The 21,914-nt window shown below is 45.3% G+C and overlaps 2 protein-coding genes across 5 annotated transcripts in view; one reads left to right on the top strand and one right to left on the bottom strand.

Annotated features, from left to right (window-relative positions):
- Positions 1–6,526, top strand: part of APBB1IP (amyloid beta precursor protein binding family B member 1 interacting protein) — a 138,882-nt gene extending 132,356 nt beyond the window's left edge. For both annotated transcript variants that reach the window (XM_075552530.1, XM_075552531.1), the window contains one exon: positions 5,731–6,526. In XM_075552530.1, the coding sequence (XP_075408645.1) occupies positions 5,731–6,237 (507 nt within the window). In that variant the 3' untranslated portion in view covers positions 6,238–6,526. The remainder of the gene's footprint in view (positions 1–5,730) is intronic.
- LOC142450517 (protein nucleotidyltransferase YdiU-like) overlaps positions 1–21,914 on the bottom strand; it is a 177,385-nt gene that overhangs the window by 106,655 nt on the left and 48,816 nt on the right. Inside the window, exons 18-19 of one of the 3 annotated variants that reach the window (XM_075552533.1) lie at positions 16,443–16,522; positions 11,036–11,292 (exon numbers count right to left, since the gene is read on the bottom strand). In XM_075552533.1, coding sequence (XP_075408648.1) covers positions 11,170–11,292; positions 16,443–16,522 — 203 coding nt within the window. In that variant the 3' untranslated portion in view covers positions 11,036–11,169. Of the gene's footprint in view, positions 1–11,035; positions 11,293–16,442; positions 16,523–21,914 lie in introns of those variants that run through there. The other 2 variants (XM_075552534.1, XR_012784948.1) reach the window with 2 other exon arrangements.

The raw sequence follows: 21,914 nt of genomic DNA on the forward strand, positions 1-21,914 counted from the left end.
AGTCTGAGAATGACATCATACAATGTACTTTCAGCCATTATTATTTAAATGACTTCTATAATTACAGTTAAAAAGAAGCATTTAAAAGTGCTGGAAGCAATAAAAGAGTCCTAGAATAGACATCACTAAATTATGTGTGAATACCAATTCCCAAGATGCTTATTCTAAAATAAATTTTTTAAGATGTTAATTCATTACCAGCTAATTATCTTCCATGCTAAGAAAATAAACTGAATAAAATAGAAACTCAATCATAAGCTACTTGGGGTGTGGATGGGCTGGGGGGAACCTTCTAAATTTAATCTTCAGTGGTAAGAAGGTATGCAACAAAGAAAGAAAATGGAAGCCTGATAAAATATCAGTCAAATGCTAATTGTCACTAAAACAGAGGGCTCTAATTCTGGAGGAAGCTGCATTATATAAATCTGAATCCCTATCATCTATGCAGTCAACCCCCAGGAGAAAGGCCAGGCCATCTGCTCTTGTGAAGGCTGCGGCAAGGAATCCCCTATGGGACAACAAGGACAGGCCGCTGGGGCCACATCTGTTCTCCTCCACCTTCCATAGGGACAAGGAGAAACCGCCTCCATCCCCACCCGACGCCAGTTACCATAAGGCGCAGGCTTCTGCCCTCCATACCCCTTTACCCTGTTCTGACAAGACCCATTCCTCCCACAACACTCGGCTTCTTTGGCTGGCTTCAACAATCCATGCCACGACTTCTCACCATGGCGGAGGCTGATGGGGGCAGTTACTAAGTCACCGCAAGTCAGGATCAGAACACGAAGGACACAGTCTCTTGTTCAGAGCAGCACTTCTCTTCACCCAGCAGCCACGTCCTTCTCAGGTGCTCAGTCTCTCAGACATGTGGTCCCTCGACCTCTGCCATTCCATGAGTGTGTTAGTCTGAGTTGACTAGAGAAACAAATGCACAGATACTCATGCGTATAAGAAAGAGCTTTGTAGACAAGAGCAGTTGAATATTGAGAAAACATCTGAGCCCGGTCCACATCAAGTCCATAAGACCGAGATTAGCTCATATTTCTGAGACCAATGTATAAATTCTATAGACTCATGCAACACATGTAATGATGCCAAATGCAGGAAGATCACAGGCCAGTGGGTGGAAAGTCTAGTGGATCCAGTGGTGGTGGAAACATCTCAGTGCTGGCAGGAGTCCCCACATGGCTCCTCCAGCTCCAGAGCTCTGTCTGCATCAGTGTAGCTCCATCAGGCTCATTGTCAGGACTGTCTAGCAGGGAGTGAGCAAGTGTCCAGCCTCCCGCAAGCTGTTTTTCTCCTAGCACCTCCAAATGAGGTTATCAAGCTGCAACCTGATTGACAGGCTAGACTCCACCCCTTCACCCTTGAGTCTCAAATTGACAACAGATGATGTAACTAGGACAATGAGCCAGGAAGTCCCTTGTTCTGTCTCAGGATCTTGGTCCTGCTCCTCTGCTCTGTGTCATGATTTGGGCTTGACATGGCCTTTGCCGCCTCTCCCACTCCAGGGAAGGAGCTCAACTACACTCTGCTGGAGGCCCTTCTTTCTTGGTGGTACCAGGATTTTTTTGTTCTCTTCTACTGACAGGGCTCTCCTATACTCAGAGGACGGATTTCACACACCCTATTTGTATGGTCCCACCTAATCATCTGATGGGGTACAGAGACATGGCATGAAGAGCCGTATTTAAGCAATTTCATGTCACCACAAACAGTTCTACCGTGTCTCAAGGGTATGAATTGTGAATCTACTCTATGGCGTCTAAAAACACTCACTGCTTAGTTCCGGGATATGTTGCCAGCGTCTTTAAGTCTGTGCAAAAGATGAAAACTCTTCCTGGGACGAGTGGAGCTTACAATGCTTAGTTGTCAGCTCCCTAATCATCAGGGGAACGGTGATGCCGAATGGTCTTTAACAACCTCCCTTGCAGGTACGGATACCACATCTCTGTAAATGATCTTCTTAATTGCCACAGGCTTGGCCTGACACACATCGACCCCCTGCAGGCAGGGTAGACCTGCACCATAGGGTTGTCCAGGCTGGGCCCTTTCAAAAGCAGATACCTGTCTTACAGACTGCTTCTGGGTGGGTGCTAACTGCCAGTCTTTGAATAGTCAGGCACTTGGCCATCTGTGCCACCCGGGCCGTGCCTCGGTTAAGCTGTTGCCCAGCCTGGTATCCTGGGCTTCAGCCTTTAGGACAGCCATGCATTATGACTTTGCCTTGCAGAATTAGCACCCCTGCATAGCTCACTGTTTCCCAAACAACCTTGAGATATAGATTAATGACCAAGTACTATGGTGCCCATTTGATACTTAACCTTCCCAGTGAATAAGAGGCAAAGCCAGGACCAGGCTTTTAGTCCTCGTCTACCCTACTGCCTGGCCTGCAGCTACTGTGCCCGGGAGAGTGACGTGTGTAACCAGCTTCTCACTAGAGGTCGAGTCCTGGTCTTCTGTTCTCAGAATGCTAATTCAGGGAGCAGCTTTATTAACCAGCAAATCTCAACCAAGCTCCATAGGACTGAGTGGAACTAACCCTTCGGGCTCCTGAGGCTGTGAATCTTGACAGGAGTAGACAGTCCCATCTTTCTCCCAAAGAGCGACTGATGGGTTTGAACTGGTGACATTGAACTTAGCAGCCCTGTGCTTTCCCCACTATGTCACAAATACTCCTGATTTCCCCAGCAAGGGCTGGGAAAACAAATGTTTTGCCAGGAAAGATATCCTTTGTACTCGGGTTTGCCCAAAGCTTGCTTGCAGCTTGGGGCAGGGCAGTGGGGGGGCGGGGGGCGGGAGGAAGGAGAATAACCTTCACTCTCTCCTTCCATCTTCCTGGTCTTAATGAAGTAGGTGTTCAAACCAAGAGACTTTAATAAGACTTAGGAAGTGTCTGAGCCCCCTGTGGTCCCCAAATGCCTGGAGCTTTGTGCCCACCAGAGGTGCAATGGACTTCCAACGAGGCAGCCATTGGAAAGCCTTTGAGCACATCTGGTCTGCTCTGGCACACACCCGGGGTTGCCAAGAGGCAGTCCAACTGGTTAAAGAGGGCCGGATTTGGTTCTATTTAACCCCTCTGCTCCTGAGGGGTTGGCACAAGAACAACATAACTTTACAGATCCTGGCAACTGAGCTTCACAACCAGCTTATCTCAATCTAAGAACATTTTTGCGTAACCATAGCAGCCTGGTGGCCTATCTCCAGAACTAATGAGTGAGTGACAAGTCCTGGAGAGCTCTTGATTCCTTTTGGCGTTGCCTTAGGCTCCACCATAAATAAGAAACCAAACCTATGGTCACTTAGTCCATTCCAACCTCCAGAGGGGTCCTCCCTGCAGTCTTTATAGAAGCAAATCAACAGGCCCTTCTTTTGCTGCTGCTGGGGCATGGAGGGTGGTGTCTAGCTGCTTGGTGTTAGAGTGGTAGAGGAACCAGACCCCCCACCAGAGGACCATAGCTAAGCCACAGCTAACTGGTGGGGCAAGACTCAGATGACCCCAGTTAGCAAAGATCTATACCATCGTGGTCCTTCTAGAGAGAGGCATGATAATGCTGGTGTCAGGTGGGAGGTGCCCCACAGGAGCAAACGAAGGGGGAGGAAGAGAGAGTGGAGCACATCCAAGCCCTCAGGACGATATCCCTGCTCAGAACAGCCAATCCACAGAGAAGACCACATGGCCGGCCCCACTATGAGACATGACATCCCTCACTGACCCGTAGCCCTACAGGGTACAACACTGGAGACAGTGCTGGAATTGCACCCGATCTGACCTCACCACACTGAGGCAAAACACTAAGGGCGTGCAATAGAAAAGCAAGGGGAACAGAGCAATGAAGTCCTGAAGGGCCAGGGCTTGGCACCCCATCAGACTCAACTGGAAAATACCCCTAAAGGTCAACAAACAGACCTTGAACTATTTACAGGCTTTTTTTTTGGGGGGGGGGGGTTGTCATTGTTTTTTTGTTATTGTTCTGTTTTCTTTTGTTGCTTTGTTTTGCTCTGTCTTGTTTTGTGCATATTATTATCTCTGTAGATCTATCTAGATAAGCTAAGCAGGATAACAATCTGGAGGAGAAAACAACAGGACCAATGGCTCCCGGGGGACATGGGAGAGGGGGAGGCAGGGGAAAGCAAGTGGGTGTTAACAAATTCAGGGACAAGGGAACAACAAGTGATCCAAAATCGGTGGCGAGAAGGGTGTAGGAGGCCTGGTAGGGCTTGATCAAGGGCAATGTAACAGAGGAATTCCTGAAACCCAAATGAAGGCTGAGCACGATAGTGCGACAAGAGGAAAGTAAAAGAAAATAGAGGAAAGAGCTAGGAGGCAAAGGGCATTTATAAAGGTCTAAATACAGACATGTACATATGTAAATATATTTATATATGATGATGGGGAAATCGATCTGTGTGCATGTATTTATAGGTTTAGTATTAAGGTAGCAGATGAACATTGGGCATCTACTCAAGTACTCCCTCAATGCAAGAACACTTTGTTCAATTAAACTGGCATTCCATGATGCTCACCATCCCGACACGATCGCTGAAGATAAAGCAGGTGCATAAGCAAATGTGGTGAAGAAAGATGATAGTGTCCGGCTATCAAAAGGCATAGTGTCTGAAGTCTTAAAGGCTTAAGGGTAAATAAGTGACCATCTAGCCAAGAAGCAACAAAACCCATGTAGAAGAAAGTAATCAGCCTGTGTGATCATGAAGTGTTGATGGGATCAGGTAACAGGCATCAAAGAACAAAAAAGCATATCATTGAATGAGAGAGAGTGCGGAGTGGAGACCCAAAGCCCATCTGTAGGCAACTGGACATCCCTTACAGAAGGGTCTCCAGGCGAGCCAGTCAGGGTGCAGTGTAGCAACGATGAAACATACAACTTTTCCTCTAGTTCTTAAATGCTTCCTCCCCCGCCACTATCATCATCCCAATTCCACCAAAAGATATACACTAGCACAGACAGGAACTGGAAATAGGAAATAGGAAATCCCGGACAGATCCCTTCAGGACCAGTGGTGAGAGTGGCCATAGCGGGAGGGTGGCGGGAGGGTGGGGTAGAAAGGGGGAACTGATTACAAGGATCTACATATAACCCCCTTCCTGGGGGATAGACAACAGAAAAGTGGGTGAAGGGAGACGTCAGACAGTGTAAGACATGACAAAATAATAATTATAAATTATCAAGGGTTCGTCAAGAAGGTGGGGTAGAAATGGAGGGGGTAAAATGAGCTGATACCAAGAGCTCACGCAGAAAGCAAATATTTTGAGACTGATGATGGAAACAAATGTACAAAAGTGCTTGATTAGATGGATGGATTGTGATAAGAGTTGTACGAGCCCCCAATAAAATGACTTAATAAGAAAAGAAATGGGAGGTGCCCTAGTGGCTCAGTGTGTTAAGTCCTAGGCTGCCAAGAGCAAAATCGGCGGGCCGGAGCCGAGCAGCCCCTCTACTCTACCCTACAGGGCGGCTATGAGTCAGACTATTCTTGATCAGAGTGGGGTTCAGGGGGTTTCCGAGAAGATCCTGACACTGCTGTGGTCTGGGGGGCATGCAGTAAGTCCGCCCGACACGCGGCACACAAGCTGCAGCCTCCCACTCGCAGAAGCCCTGAGGCCAGCACCCACAGGGACTCGGGGCGCTTGGGGCATCCCCTCGGCGCCCCTCCGCCCGGGAGCCCAGTAACACTGCGCCCAATAATGCGGTGCTTGCTCTCTTGCAGGAGGACTTGCCCCCGCTCGGGAAGCCAGAGCCAGGCGTGCGCCGCGCCGGTCCCCCGCCCAAGGGCAGCCAGCCGCCGCCTCCGCCTCTGCGCCGCTCCTCGGACGCCGCGGGCCCCGCGCCGACCCCCAAGCACAGGCCCGACGGCAGCCTGGGCTTCCCTGCGCCCCCGGCCGACCTCCTGCCGCCGCCACCGCCGCCGCCACCCCCGGAGGACGAACTCCCGCCGCCGCCCCCGGATTTCCACGAAGCCCCCCCAGACTTTGTGCCGCCCCCACCGCCCGAGGTGATGGGGGGCGCCGAGCCGCTACCGCCTCCGCCCCCACCCCCACCGACCCTCACCCCCCAACCCAGGCAGCCGCCCATCTCTGGCCCCCGGAGACCTCCTGTCCCCCCAAAGAGGCAGGAGAACCCAGGGCCGCCCGGCGGCGGCGGGGGTAGCGGGGAGCAAGACTTTATGTCCGATCTCATGAAGGCTTTGCAAAAGAAAAGGGGCAACCTGTCCTAGGGGGGGGGGGGGTCCCTGACGTCTCTATGCGGACGCCTGCCCCGCCACGCGCAGTTCCTCTCTGATATTCTGCTGCGGTGGTACCTGTTCGCTCCTGTCAGGCAAACAGCTGCCTGAGGCGGATAGGTCAGACTTACATAACAGCCCTAACTACCTACCTAGCAGAATGTATCATACCCGACCAAATGTACATACCTTTTCTGTGTAGTTTCACTGACGTCCACTTGATCTGGCTTTCCAATGAAACCTAAGTGATATTTTTCTGGGAATTTATTTTCATTGTGTTCGAAAGCATCAAGTTAATAAAAAAAATTTTTTAAACGTTTAAAAGGGTTTTCTTTGCTTTTTTGGTTTTTGTTTGTTTTGTTTTGTTTTTTTTAACCAGAAAATGGTACACTGGTCCAGATAAGAGCAGGAAACACAAGGAATCCAGGGCAGAGGATTCCTTCGGGACCAGTGGTGTGAGGGGCGATACTGGGAGGGTAGAGGGAAGGTGGGATGGAAAGGGGAACTGATTACAAGGACCGACATATAACCTCCTCCCTGGGGGATGAAGGGAGATGTCGGATAGTGTGACATATGACAAAATAATAATTTATAAATTATCAAGGGTTCATGAGGGAGGGGGACAGGGAGGGAGGGGGAAAATGAGGAGCTGATGCCAGGGGCTTAAATGGAGAGCAAATGTTTTGAGAATGATGAGGGTAACGAATATACAAATGTGCTTTATACAACTGATATATGTATGGATTGTGATAAGAGTTGTATGAGCCCCCAAAAAATGATTTTTGAAAAATGGTACACAGGTACAGATAAGAGCTGGAAACAGGAAATCCAAAACAGATGATCCCTTCAGGACCAGGGGTGAGAGTGGTGATACTGGGAGGGTGGAGGGAAGGTGGGGTGGAAAGGAGAACCAATTACAAGGCTCTACATATAACTTCCTCCCTGGGGGATGGACAAGAGAAAAGTGAGTGAAGGAAGACGGCGGACAGTGTAAGATATGACAAAATAATAATTTATAAATTATCAAGGATGAGGGAGTGGGGAAGGGAGGGAAAAATGAGCTGAAAACAACGGCTCAAGTAGAAAGCAAATATTTTGAGAATGATGGTGGCAACAAATGTGTACAAATGTGCTTGACACAATGGATGGGTGGATGGATTGTGATGAGTTATACAAGCCCCCAATGATTTTTTTAAAATGGTATTTCTAGAAATATCATGCATTTAGTGAGTTATCAATATCAAATGCAGTATGCTTGACCCTTTTCGAAATGGTTTCCAATAGCACTAAGCCTTCTAAAGTCTTCTTGACCTTCATAGGGCCCCCATCTTCACCTCCATGACCTTCCAAAGTTTCAGAAAATTCAAAAGAGGGAACCTGGAGAGGCCAAATGTATTCCCTTTGCTTTGAGACAGCCCTTGGTTGATTGGGGTCCTGGACACTGTATTTTTGGTTTTGCTTTGTTTTGGGGGTTTGTGTGTGTGCGTGAGGCTTCGAAAATAGTTTAATATATAGTCATTGAAAAATACAGTTAACGTCCATGATGTGGGGATTCTCTATTATTCGCTCCTCCCTGCCATAGAGTCCCTTCGGACTGATAGCGATCCTCTGGGACAGGGTAGAACTGCCCCTGTGCGTTTCTGAGACGGTCACTCTCTACAGTAGAACGCCTCATCGTTCTCACTCTGCGGGGCTAGTGGTTGCAAACTGCTGACCTTACCGCGCTTAGCGGTAGGTGTCGATGGGAAGTCTGCTGCAAAAGATCTCTTTACATGCAAGTGCCAATGCATCACTTTGAGGACATGGTGAGCCTACCCAAGCCGTGGTATTCTCGCTCTCCTGCCTCCTCCCATCCACTCTCTTTCTCCTTTTCTTCCATCCCCTGCCTCCCTCCTTTCTTCAATGTTATTATTCTGAATTAGTTGAAGGTTTTTTGGCGTGGCTTTTGTTTTTACATTTCTGTCTCTGTGGATAAAAATGAGCATTTTTAAAATCTTTTTTGGGGGGGAGGCTCTTGCAGTTCTTCTAACAATCCATATATCAATTATATCAAGCATATTTGTACATATGTTGCTATTTTCTATTTACTTTTTTCGTGATTTACATGTTTTTTATTTTTTAAACGTTTTATTAGGTATTCATACAACTCTTATCACAATCCATACAAACATCAATTGTGTAAAGCACAGCTGTACATTCTTTGCCCTCATCGTTTTCAAAGCATTTGCTCTCCACTTAAGCCCTTTGTATCAGGTCCTTTTTTTTCCCCCTCCCTCCCCGCTCCCCCCCTGAGCCCTTGATAATTTATAAATTATTATTTTGTCATATCTTACCCTGTCTGATGTCTTCCTTCACCCCCCTTTCTGTTGTCCATCCCCCAGGGAGGTCACATGTAGATCCTTGTAATTGGTTCCCTCTTTCCAACCCACTAACCCTCTACCCTCCCAGTATCGCCCCTCACAGCCCTGGTCCTGGAGTTATCATCTGCCCTGGATTCCCTGTGCCTCTAGCTCCTATCTGCACCAGTGTACAGCCTCTGCTCTCTCCAGACTTGCAAGGTAGAATTCGGATCATGATAGGGAGGGGGGGCGGGGAGGAAACATCCAGGAACTGGAGGAAAGCTGTATTCTTCATCGGTGCTACATCGCAACCTGACTGACTCATCTCCTCCACTAGACCCCTCTGCAAGGGGATCTCCAGTGGCCAACAAATGGGCTGGGTCTCCACTCTGCACTTCCTCCTTCATTCACTATGGTAAGTTTTTTTTTTTTTCCTGATGATGCCTTATACCTGATCCCTTGGACACATCATGATCGCACAGCTGGCGTGCTTCTTCTATGTGGACTTTGTTGCTTCTGAGCTACATGACTGCTTGTTCACCTTCAAGCCTTTAAGACCCCAGACACTATCTCTTTTGATAGCCGGGCACCATCATCTTTCTTCGCCACATTTGCTTATGTACCAGTTTGTCCTCAGCAATCGTATCATGGAGGTGTGCATCCAATGATATGATTTTTTGTTCTTTGATGCCTGATAACTGATCCCTTCGGAACCACGTGATCACACAGGCTGGTGTGTTCTTCCATGTGGGTTTTGTTGCTTCTGCGCTAGATGGCTGCTTGTTTATCTTTTAAGACCCCAGATGCTATATCTTTTGATAGCCAGGAACCATCAGTTTTCTTCACTACATTTGCTTGTTCACCCGCTTTGTCTTCAGCAGTTGTGTTGGGAGGGTGAGCATCATAGAATGCCAATTTAATAGAAGAAAGTATTAATGCATTGAGGGAGTGATTGAGTAGAGGCCCAAGGTCCTTCTGCCACCTTAATACTAATCCTATAAATATAGGCACATAGATCTATTTCCCCATCCTCATATATATATTTGCACCAGAGGAATATTGTGTGTTTAATCTGTGCTATACTGCCCCCTAGTTGACTCATCCCTTCCTTGTGACCCTTCTTTGAGGGGATGTCCCACAGTCTACAGATAGTTTGGGCTCTCTGCTCCAATCCCCCTAGGTCTCTATGTTTTTTTTGTTTGTTTGTTTGTGGTCTTCTGATGCCTGTTACCCGGTCCTGCTTCATGACTGCACAGGATGGTTTCCTCTGTGAGTTGAAGGTTAACCAAGCAGATCATCAGTTTTACATTCACCAACTCACAAAATCTCCCAGTCTCCATCACATTGTGCCCATCCCCCTCTTGTTGGATATTGTTGTCCCCTTTACCCAAGCAAACATCTATCTACTCTGTAATCTATGACTTTCCCTCCCCTCCCTCCTACTCTCACCCCTGTAGCCATCAAAGTCTGTTTTATTGAGTGTGAAAACGTGTGTGTGTATTATATGTCTACATATAGATAAAAATAAGTAGTGGCCTCATAAAATATTTATTCTTTTGTGATTGACTAATTTCACTCAGTGTAATGCCTTCCTGGCTTATCCAAATCACGAGGAGTCTCACAGATCCATTGTTCAACTTTGCATTATTCATATTCTATTGTGCGTATGGACCGAATACCCATTCTTCCAATGGGCCTTTAGGTTGTTTATCATTTTATGTTGTTCATCGTGCTGCCATGAGCATGGGTGGGCATACAAGGGGTACAAAAGAAAAATGGATTTTTGCTATGTATTTAAATGTTTTTACAAAACAACTTTATCACCTGCAAAGTACTCCATTACTCTTAATACATTTGTCAAATCTGTGATTCCATTCTTGGAAACATTTTTCAAACCTATCTGTTGGGATGGCGACAGTACCTCCCTCATTTTTTATCTTCACCTCTTGTACTTCTTCAAATCACTGTCTTTTCATGTCCCACTTCATTTGAGGAAACAAGCAAGTTGCATGGAGCAAGGTCAGGTGTGTGGGGCAAAAGAGACATGCTGTTTTTTGCCAAAAACTGGCACACTGAGATGGCTGCGTGAGCAGGTACCTTGTTGTGGTGGCAAAACCAGTCCCCCATCTGCCACAAATCTGACCTTTTTTGTCACACAGTTAAGCTATCTTTTCAGAACCTCTAAATAGAAAGCTTGATTAACAGTCAAATGATTTTTTTAGAAACATCATCAATTTCATTATATTTGTATATGTACACATTTGAATTGGTATATGCCTTGTGTCTATTCTCAACAACAAAATTAGTAAACATTCATAAATAAATGAAATAGAGAGAAAAAATTATCTGAAGCATGCTTAGTCCTTGAAGATATCCTGTGTGGTTGACCAAAACCAGCTTGTTGCTGCACCAAAGATACTGACCAAAGCAAAAACAATCACAAAGATGTGTCAAGGAATATGTTTATTTTCCTAAAAAATGATAATCATTACTATTAACTGTGGAATTACTACAAGGTAGATAGATGCTCATTAGAGATTTATCAACTATATTATTGTTTTGAATTACTTGATTTATTTTCCCCACGTTAAGATGAGCAGCTAACTCTGAGGTCTTTGGCCCACGCGGGCGGCGGTGAGGAATAGCCGGCTCTCTCGGCTGCCGCATGCTCCTGGAAAGGGCGCTGAAGAACTTGCTGGAGAAAGCGGACCTAACAAACCATTTAAGCAAGCAAATGTGAATTTCCTTAACATCTGTGTTATTTCCCTAAAATATGTCCATTTTCAAGTCTTTGGAATCCACATATCACACAATTCAATAGTTCAATCATGTCATAAAAGGTGAGCAATCATTACCACAATGTAGTTTCAAACATTTTCTTATTTCTTAGATTTCTTGTTTAGGTCCCCATGTCCGCCACACCTCCCCTAGCACGCCCCTAAGGAACCATCAATCAGTTACTATTTCTATAGATTCACCATCCAGTATTTCACACAACAACAAAAACCAAAAGAATAGAAAAGAGAATCACAATGAACAAATATAGGAAAACCTCAGGTGAAAAGAAAGTGGGAGCCGGATCTGATCCCACCACATCAAGGCAAAACACTAAGGGCATGAAACAGAACAGCAAGGGGAACAGAGCAAAGAAGTCCCCGAGGAATACCAAAAATAAATTTGGGGGCCAGGGCTTGGCACCCCATCAGACTAGACATGAAAACAATCCTAAAGGCCAACAAACAGTCCTTAAACTAACTACAGACTTTTCTTTTTTGTTGTTGTGTTGTGGGAGGTTTTTTTTTGTTTTGTTTTGTCATTGGCATTTTGTTGTTGTTGATGTTTTGTTTTCTTTTGTTGCTTTCTTTTACTCTGTCTTGTTTTGTGCATTTTATTATCTCCGCAGGTCTGTCTAAATAAGAAGCACACAGCCTAAGCGAATACAAGGTGTTGAATGGACCAGGTAGCAGACACCAAGGAACAAAAACAATCATTATGTGATCACCTTCCTCACATAAACGCTGAAGACGAAAGTGTGCATAAGCAAGTGTGGTGAAGAAGGCTGATGGTGCCCAGCTACTGAGAGATATAGCGTCTGGGGTCTTAAAGGCTTGAAGGTAAACAAGCGGCCATCTAGCCAAGAAGAAACAGAGCCCACACGGAAGCAGCACACAAACATGTGTGATCATGAAGGGCAGAGGGGACCAGGTCTCAAACAACAAAGGCAGGGGGGAAGAAAAAATCACATCACCGTGAATGAGGGGGAGTGCGTGATGGGGACCCAATGCCCATCTGTGGACAGCTGGACATCCCAGGCAGAGGGGTAGTGGGGAGGAGATGAGTCACTCAAGGTTCAGTGTAGCAACAATGAAACTCAAAACCTTCCTCTAGTTCTTGAACGCTTCCTCCCCTCCCAATTATCATGATCCCAATTCTACCTTGCGGACCTGGTTAGACCAGAGGATATACAGCAGTGCAGTAGGGATCTGGAAACACAGGGAATCTAGGACGGATGAACCCCTCAGTGCCAGCGGTGGGAGTGGCAACACCGGGAGGGAAGGGGGTGTAGAAAGGGAGAACCGATCTTGGGGAATCTATGTGTAACCTCCTCTCTGGGGGATGGGCAATGGGAAGGTGGGTGAGGGGAGACTCCGGCAGTGTAAAATAAGATAAAATAATTATTTATAAATTATTAGGGGTGCAGGGGGAAGGGGAAGTGGGGATGTAGGGGAAGGGAAAAAAAAGGAAAATGAGCTGATTCCAAGAATCGAAGTGGAAGGCAAATTTTGAGAATGACAAGGGCTACGAATGTATAAGAGTACTTTACTCGATTGATATATGTATGGATTGTGATAAGAGTTGTATGAGCCCCAATAAAAAGATTTATATATAAAAAAAGATAGGCTGGATGAACAATCTGGAGGAGAAAACAATGGGACTGACAGTTCCAGGGAGACATGGGAGAGGGGGCACTACGGAGAAAGGAAGTGGTGTTAACAAACCCAGGGACAAGGGAACAACAAGTAATCCAAATCGGTGTGGAGGAGGGTGTGGGAGGCCTGGTAGGGCATGATCAAAGGCAATGTAACAGAGAGGAATTACTGAAACCCAAATGAAGGCTGAACATGACAGTGGGACAAAAGGAAAGTAAAAGAAAATAGAGGAAAGAACTAAGGCAAAGGGCATTTATAAAGGTCTAAATACAGGCATGTACATATGTAAATATATTTATATGTGACAATGGGGAAATAGATCTATGTGCATATATTTATAGGTTTAGTATTAAGGTAGCAGATGGAAATTGGGCCTCCACTCAAGTACTCCCTCAATGCACGAATACTTTGTTCTATTAAACTGGCATTCTATGATGCTCACCTTCCCAACACAATCGCTGAAGACAAAGTGGGTGCATAAGCAAAAGTGATGAAGAAAGCTGATGTGGCCCAGCAATCAAAAGATATAGTGTCTGGGTTTGAAGGTAAACAAGTGGCCATCTAGCTCAGAAGCAACAAAGTCCACATGGAGGAAGCACACTAGTTTGTGTGACCATGAGGTGTCGAAGAGATCAAGTATCAGGCATCAAAGAACAAAAAAACAAATCATTGTGAATGCGGGGGAGTGCAGATTGGGGACCAAGACCCATATGTAGGCAACTGGACATCCCCTTATAGAAGAGTCATAGGGAGGAGAAGAGCCAGTCAGGGTGCAGTGTAGCAACGATGAAACATACAACTTTCCTCTAGTTCTAGTTAGATGCTTCCTCCCTCCCCACTGTCATGATCCCAATTCTACTCACAAATCTGGCTAGATGAGAGGATGTGCAATGGTACAGATAGAAACTGGAAACACAGGGAATCTAGGACAGTGGATCCCTTTACTACCAGTGGTGAGTGGCAATGCTGGGGAGGGTAGAGGGAGGGTGGGGTGGAAGGAGGAACCGATTACAAGGATCTACATATGACCCCCTTCCTGGGGGACAGACAACAGAAACGTGGTTGAGGGGAGACATCAGTGTAATATATGACAAAATGATAATGATTTATATATTATCAAGGGTTCATGAGGGAGGGGGAGGCAGGGAGGGAGGGGAAAAATGAGGGTCTGATACTAAGGGCTCAAACAGAAAGCAAATGTTTTGAGAATGATGATGGCAACAAGTGTACAAGTGTGCTTGACACAATGGATGTATGCATGGATTGTGTTAAGAGTTGTACAAGCCCCAAATAAAGTGATTTTTTTAAAAAAGGAAAGCGGAAAATATTAAAAAGGAGATCAAATGATAAGGTATTAAATTTTAACAACCCTTCCCTACCCCCAATTTTTTTAACCTAACTACATCAGTTACAGTTCATGGCATATCTGTCTGAGAAGCCGAGGCAATTCTGGCCTGTCTTGTGCATCTGCTTTCCAATGTACTCTTCATGACAGCACGGTTAGTCACAACCCTGGTCTACCTTCAGAGAGGATTCACCAGAGGCTTAATCCATGCATATTTCCCCTTTACTCCGCCCCCACCCCTCCCCATCCCACCACAGCACCCAGCTATAACCTCAACTACTGTCAGTGCTTCAATCGTCCTTTACTTGCTAAGCTCCCCTCTTGACCTAAATCAGGAGAGGGGATACTTACTGCATGAAGACTACAAATCCGCCCCCATAATTTTACGATTCTCCCACAACATTAGGAAGAGAATTATAACTTTCTAAAATATTTATACTCAACCCCAGCAGTGATTTGCAATCTTTTCCGATTCTCCAACTTCTCCTAAGTGTGTAAGGCCAGTTTCTGTGGGAAGCTGGACACTCAGCCTGTAAAGTTGTTACCAAGAGGTGCACTGCAAACTAGGAACGCCTGATATTGTCCTAACGGTTCAGTTACAGTTCATGGCATATCCGTCTGAGAAGCCGAGGCAAGTCTGGCCTGTCCTGTGCATCTGAACGGTTACTAGAACCTTTAATGATCCCCATTGTGGTCCCCGCTTCAGTCCTCATAATTTTGAGAAATGGAAGAAAACACGGAAGGAGAAAAAGGGGAGGTAGGGAAAGCAGGCCAGTGGTTGAAGCTCAGTGGTTGAAGCGCTTGACCACAAACCAAAATGTCTGTGGTTGGAACCCACCAGCCCACCCAGGAATCTGCTTCTACAAAGAATCCTCTTCAACACAGGCTAGGAACAGTCTGGTACAGTTCTACTCTGCCCTACAGGTAGGGTCACTATGGGTTAGTGTTCCAAGTTAGACATATCGAAATAAAATCTCCCCCTTCCATTTATTTTTCCTTAAAAGGTTAAACTTTAAAAAGGTTTAATTTTCTAAAATGAATGCCCAGGAGGGCTAGAACAAATAAAGGCCAAGGCCACATTTCCATCACAAACAACGAAGTGTTCCCTTCTTTCAGGCCTCCTCATCCACTGATGGCATGGGGGCTATGATGAGCCTGGCTCGCAGGCCGTGAGCAGTATGGGAGAGGAGGGTGGCAGGACCCTCAGCCACGACAAGCACACGAGTGCAGGGCAGAGGAAGGCAGAACACATGCAGGGCCGCCCTGCTCGGAAACGTACATCATGGGCCATGCATCTCAACCACATAATTAAGAACCTGTTTAAGCACAGAAGAGGACACACAGGACAGCACGATGAGCCCCTGGATCGCCTCCCCTCGTTTGCTGGAAGATAAAGGCCTTCCACTTTGGGCAAAGCCCCGAGTATCCTTCCCTAAGTTCTACAGGGCCCTCAACAGTAGATGCCGGTCATCCTTAGGCATCTGGCTGCGCTCCTACTACCCTTGTATCTGCACGTGTGCCTACATAACATAGAGCCTGGTTGGGCCTATTTTTCATACCATATTTAAGTGATAACACCTTATATGGGTTACTTTGTGGCGTGCTTGTTTTGCCGAACATCACACGTGACATTCTTCCAGGCTAACACATGTAGCTCTACTTTATGGCCACTGCTGTCCAGAAGTTAGTTGACAATGGGCCCAGATTGGGGGCACCATGGATACCTGGTTGAAGCCAACGCTAGTTGCCTCTGGATGTAGGCACCCATAAATCAGACTTTACTGGATTTCAATCATGAGAATGAACTCAAAATTCCCCAATTCAAACCATAAGCAGCAGAATCAAATCCTTAGAAGTTCAAAGAATATAAACATGTTAGTAAATAGACTGGTCTAATATTTAAATATGCAAAAGAATAACTAGAATATCTGAGAAAATAATGTTCTGTTCAAGAGAGAAACGCCAGGGAGAAATGAGTAGGGGGAGGGGATTGGCATTACTAGGTCTACGAGCGCATGAAGTGTGTCTCAAACACGGGACATCTAGAATTAGTGAAAAGTAACAAAGGAAAGTCCACCACCTTACCTCTGAAAAGTCATTCCTCTCGGCTTTTTGCACTGCAGATTCTGCCATCCAGTTTCTCAGCACGTATCTGGGATTCACGCCTTAAGCAAGGGAGAAGGCACTCTTAGTTCAAGATACAATGGAGTTAAGGCAGGCCATACTGCCTCGCCACTGACACGAAACAAACTCTAAAAATATTGCTGAAAGGCCCAAAAGAGAAAAATTGACTACTGATGGGCTTTGGGTCTCCACTCTGCTCAGGAAGAGAACAGCCAGTCAAGGTGCCAGATAGCACCAAGGACACACACGACCTTACTCTAATTCTTTAATGCTTCTTCTATCGCCCCCCCCCCATGACCCCAAATCTATCTCACCAATCTGACTAGAACAGAACATGTATACTGGTACAGATAAGAGGTTGAAACACAGAGAATCCAGAACAGATAAACCTATCAGGACCATTAAGGGGAGCAGCGATACTAGGAGGGTATGGATAGGGGCAGGGGAGTAAGGGGAAACCAATCACAATGATCAACATATGGCCCCCATCCCAGGGGGACAGAGAGCAGAAAAGTGGGTGAAATGAGACAGCAGTCGGTGTAAAATATGAAAAAAGAGAAAAATAATATAAATTAGCTAGGGTGTTTGGGGAGGGGAGGGAGGGGAGGGAATATGAGGAGCTGATGTCAGGGGCTCAAGTAGAAAGAAAATGTTTTGAAAAAGATGATGATAACATATTTAAATATGTGTTTGACAAAATGGATATATGTATAAATTGTGATAAAGAGCTATAAGAGCCCCCAATAAAATGAAATTTAAATTAAAAAGAGAGAGAGAGCAAATTATCAGCATCAGATAATTCTAGGGCAGAAAAAAATATTTGTTATGATTTTTGGTATGTTTTAATTTTTAGTACTTCAACATTAATTTTTTTAATCATGTTTGGTTCACTAAGCATTTCATAAGACATGCAGGAAGTAACTTGTGTGAATTGGACCTATGGTCCCCATGGCAGAAGCAGTTGCAGCATCTTCAAGTACAGAATCAGTGGCCGAGTCAGCAGGCTGTGTGCAGCATGTGTGCTGCTCAGGGCATACTGGAAGGCTATGTGTAGACAAAACCCTTCATACCTTTGCATGCACGCATGCACTGTTTCATATGGTAAGATATTCTAATAATGCCACCAGGTATCATGACTTAATTCGACATCAGCCTTTTCCAAAATCGCGGATTACTGAAGGGAGTGTGGCAGGGGGTGTTTGCCCCACTGGTAACTTAGTTCTGAGAGCATTATAGAAATCTGAGTCACAGTCTTCAACAGCAGTTTCTGGGTGATTTGACTGGATTAAGTAAAACAAAATTTCACTTCAACCTGGATTTAAAGATCTGGAAGAAATGAGAGATAATCTAGAAATGTAAGTACCCTGTAACCCAGTAATTCTACTTCTCTAAGAGTATAGTCTAATGAAACAAAATCACCTATAAACAAGGACTATTCCCATTAAGGAAAAGTCTAAATATTTAATAATAGTGGTATGTTTATAGAGCACTTCAAAGAAATATTATATAGGCATTAAAATGTTATAAAGAGTATGTTGTGACAAAGGGGGGGGAACTTATTTTGTTATCAGTGAAAAGAAACAAAGCCTCCCCTCCCCCACCTCCAAAAAACATCAAACCCTTTCCTTCAATTCTGATTTATGGCACCTCTATCAAAGGCTCCAAAGTTTTGTAAATCTTTACAGAAGCAGACAGCCTCCCCTTCCTCCCACAAAGTGGATAGCAGGTTTGAACCGCTGACCTTGAAGTTAGCAGTCCAACACTTACCACCAAGACCCCTTAATGAGAAGACAGAGATCTAAACTTTTACCTCAGGATGAGTAGCACTACACTGCCTTCGAGCCAACAGCCACAGAAAAAGAACCAGGATTCAATGTATCAAGGGGAAGTAGTTGGGTTTGGCGATGGAGATACAGAAGCTCTTTTTGTTGTTGTTTCTATAAATTTGCCTTGATCAAATTAAAAACAAAGTCTATATAGAACCTCTTTAAAGGAAACACATGCACACGCATACCCACCAAACAAACATACACAGAAGAAAAACCAGTCTGCGAGAGCAAGTGGGGACTTGGTTTGGGAGGGAGAGCGTGCAGTCTCCTATTAAAAGGGTGACTCATTCGGCACTTTCTAAAAACTTGGCAATGCAAATCCGGGTAAGACATGGAAGTAATTATCTCTGGAAGCAGTGTACTTGGGATCGAATTCCAAGTACAAAGGCTGTAGTACAAGGCGATCTCACTGTGAGAGATAACACTGTGTATTTCAGACATGACCTTTTGTGTGTCCTGGAGCAAAACCTATGTCGTGTCTCATCCTTTTTCACGGGCATCAAAAGGAAAATATAGATCTGCATGTAAGATTCACTGAGGACTTACTAAATCTACACATTTTTAGTTGGTTTGGGACTTTTTATTTGCTGTGGGGGTTTTTTCCCCCCAAAGACAACATTTTAAGCAAATGGGTTAATATTGTTTATGTCCAATCGGATCTTCAGATAACTCCATAATAATGAAATTACTAAGTCATAGGCTATATAGACAAGAACCTAATTCATCTTTAAAAACAATTTTTAATTCATCTTTGAGGCTTCAGCTTTCAACACTTTGAGGTAAAGGGGCACTGAAGGGAAGCATTCAGGATGTTTGCTTAATAAATATAGTTTAGTGTTGAGAAAGGAGACTTAAGGCAATCTTTCATTGAGCACATTTCAATCTAAAACAATGCTGTTGCTACCATTTAGCTGAAAACTATTATCATATTGGAAATTCAGCACACCTAATGGCAACAAAAGACTATTTCCAACGATGAATCTCAACTACTCTGCAATGGAAGAAATCCCACCACATGCCCTTTGCCTGCATGGGTCTGGGTAAGAAGGTGGGGGAAGACACAGTAGACTTCAGCTGTGAATAACTGTTGGCAGGCTTCATTGTCAGTGCCGGCCTGTTGGGTATAAGTCCTCTGAGGAGCTCCCCACAATGACCTACATTTAACCTCTCCCTGGGGGGCCAGACAACAGAAAAGTCAATGTAAGACATGAAAAATATAATGACAAATTATCAGAGGTTCATGAGGGAGGCAGGATGGGGGAGTGGGTAATGAGCTGATACCAAGGACTCAAGTAGAAAGAAAATGTTTTGGAAATGATGATGGCAACACATATACAAATGTGCTTGACACAATGGATGGATGGATGGATGGATGGATGGATGGATGGATGGATGGATGGATGGATGGATGGATGGTGATAAGAGCCCCCAATAAAATGATTTTTTTTATTAGTCCTCTGAGAAGCAGGTGGAGATCTCACTGTGAGCAAGAGCCAGGAGAGAAGTGTATCCTCTGGCCCCTGAGGTCCCTGTGCAGGGACCATCTGAGACCCCCACGGAGCGGCAGAGCAGCAGCCACAGGACCAGGAGGCAGAGTGTGAGACAGGGGTGGGCTTCCCAGACCACCGAGCAAGTAAAGCTGCGTGCTTTTCGGCAGGAGGCTGCCTTGTGAGTGGGTTGCCTCTAGGGAATGGGGCTCACTGACCCACGGAGCTGGAGCGCAGTGCCTTCAGGATGGGGCAGACAGTGGAGTGGCATGCCCTTGGGGCATTTATTAGCAGCCCAGAAAGAGCTCTGTAACTTGAATGGCCTGACCAGCTTGATCCTGAGCATTTTCACTTGAATTGTAGCCTGTTAACTTCCACAATAAAGCCTAGGTGTGAGCATTGTCTGTGAGCTCAGCGATGCCACTGCAATGAAGTAACAAACTCGGTAACTGGAAAAGCAGCATACTGTGTGTGACAGAGCAGCCACTGTCAGGTGGTATCCGACTGTTAACTGCAGAGTCAACGAGTCAAACCCGCCTGCAGCCCCATGGGAAAAAGGCGAGGCTACATGCTTCCATCAAGATGCAGTCTTGGCAATGGTCTGTGGGGTCGCTATGAGTCAGAACCGGCTCAGTGGCAGCAGGTTAGGGTCATGCACAGCGGACTGGTGGGAAAAACTAGAAAATGGGAGTTCTGATTATCACTGAAACTCCAATTTCCTAATTATTTTTTTCACCAGTCTATTGTATTTTTCACTCCAGGAGCACTGGGGGTGTAGTGGTTATGCACTGGGCTGCTAACCACAAGGCCAGTAGTTCAAAACCACCAGCCACTCCACAGGAGAAAGATGGGACCTTCTTATAGTCGCAGAAACTCGCACGGGGCAGTTCTACCCTGTCCGTAGAGTTGCTATGACTCGATGGCTGTGAGTTTTTGTGTTTCTTTATCCTTACCTAATTTAATTAAGGCAGGTATGAATAAGACTAAATCACATTTGCATATACTCTCACATCGTTATTAAAATAGATTTAAGAGAAAAATCATTCTGCATATAAATTTCTTTCTTCTCTTTTTAAAACCTGCTACAGGTGAATTACAACTAAAGCCCAGTTCACTTAGTGGATCTTTCTGGTGTGGTCTATGCAGGATGGTGTGCACCCTGAAAGGACAAAGTCTAGTTATCTACGGCATGTAGCCTGGTGGGCTGGGTAGGACTAGATCAGAAGTATCCAATTAGGAACACAGTACCCAGTGTATTCTTCCCCTTGGGATCTCGTCTGTAAGTAATGTCAAGCATTGTTTCCCAATGGCAGGTTGGTCCACCTGGTTTACCCATCAACAGAAGTGTAATTGCCCCTTGCAGATACACATGCCCCAGCTCTACCCCATACCGCTTGACTTGAATTTCAAGTAAGGCTCCCTAAGCTTTCTTGTAGGAGTGTCTGTTGATGGGGTGGGGGGGATAATTCACTTTTTATTTACATTTACATATCAGGTAAACCCACTGCTATCAGTCAGTTCTGACTCACAGAAACACTATAGGTTAGATATATACTAAAGGTAATATATGGTAGTGTAACTTTAAAAATTAAATGAACTCTCATTACGAATCCACCAGCCCAAATAAAAAACTCCAATTCCCTTGTGAACACAGATGTTTACCTGCCTTGAAAGCACATTGTTTAGCAAAATGTATTCTCTAAAATAACAGATTCCAACCTGCAGCCTTGAGCTCACTGAACTTCCTTCATTTTAACATCTCATCCACCCTGTTGTAACCACGTGAATCCAAATACTAAAGTGACGCTACCCTGGGTGCTTCCTTCCCATGGCTGCTGGGATTGTCCGTATCTGGAGCTGCCCAGCACACGCTTTATAATTGCTTAAACTAACACAAATGGCCGTCAACTAAGTGCATGCTGAACCCCCACATGATTTCCCACTCGATTGTCAAAATGAAACTTTATGTCTACAGCCAAGTTTTGAGCTCAAAAACCACCCTAACCTAGTAATGAGAGTCCGCATCACCCAGATGTCATGCACATGAACCAGCCACCCTGTGGACACATACTCGCGCTCTGATAGAGGTCTGCTAGCAGGAGCACCCAACTGTCTTT

Source organism: Tenrec ecaudatus, chromosome 6, assembly GCF_050624435.1.
Source record: "Tenrec ecaudatus isolate mTenEca1 chromosome 6, mTenEca1.hap1, whole genome shotgun sequence".
Classification (NCBI taxonomy): Eukaryota; Metazoa; Chordata; class Mammalia; order Afrosoricida; family Tenrecidae; genus Tenrec; species Tenrec ecaudatus.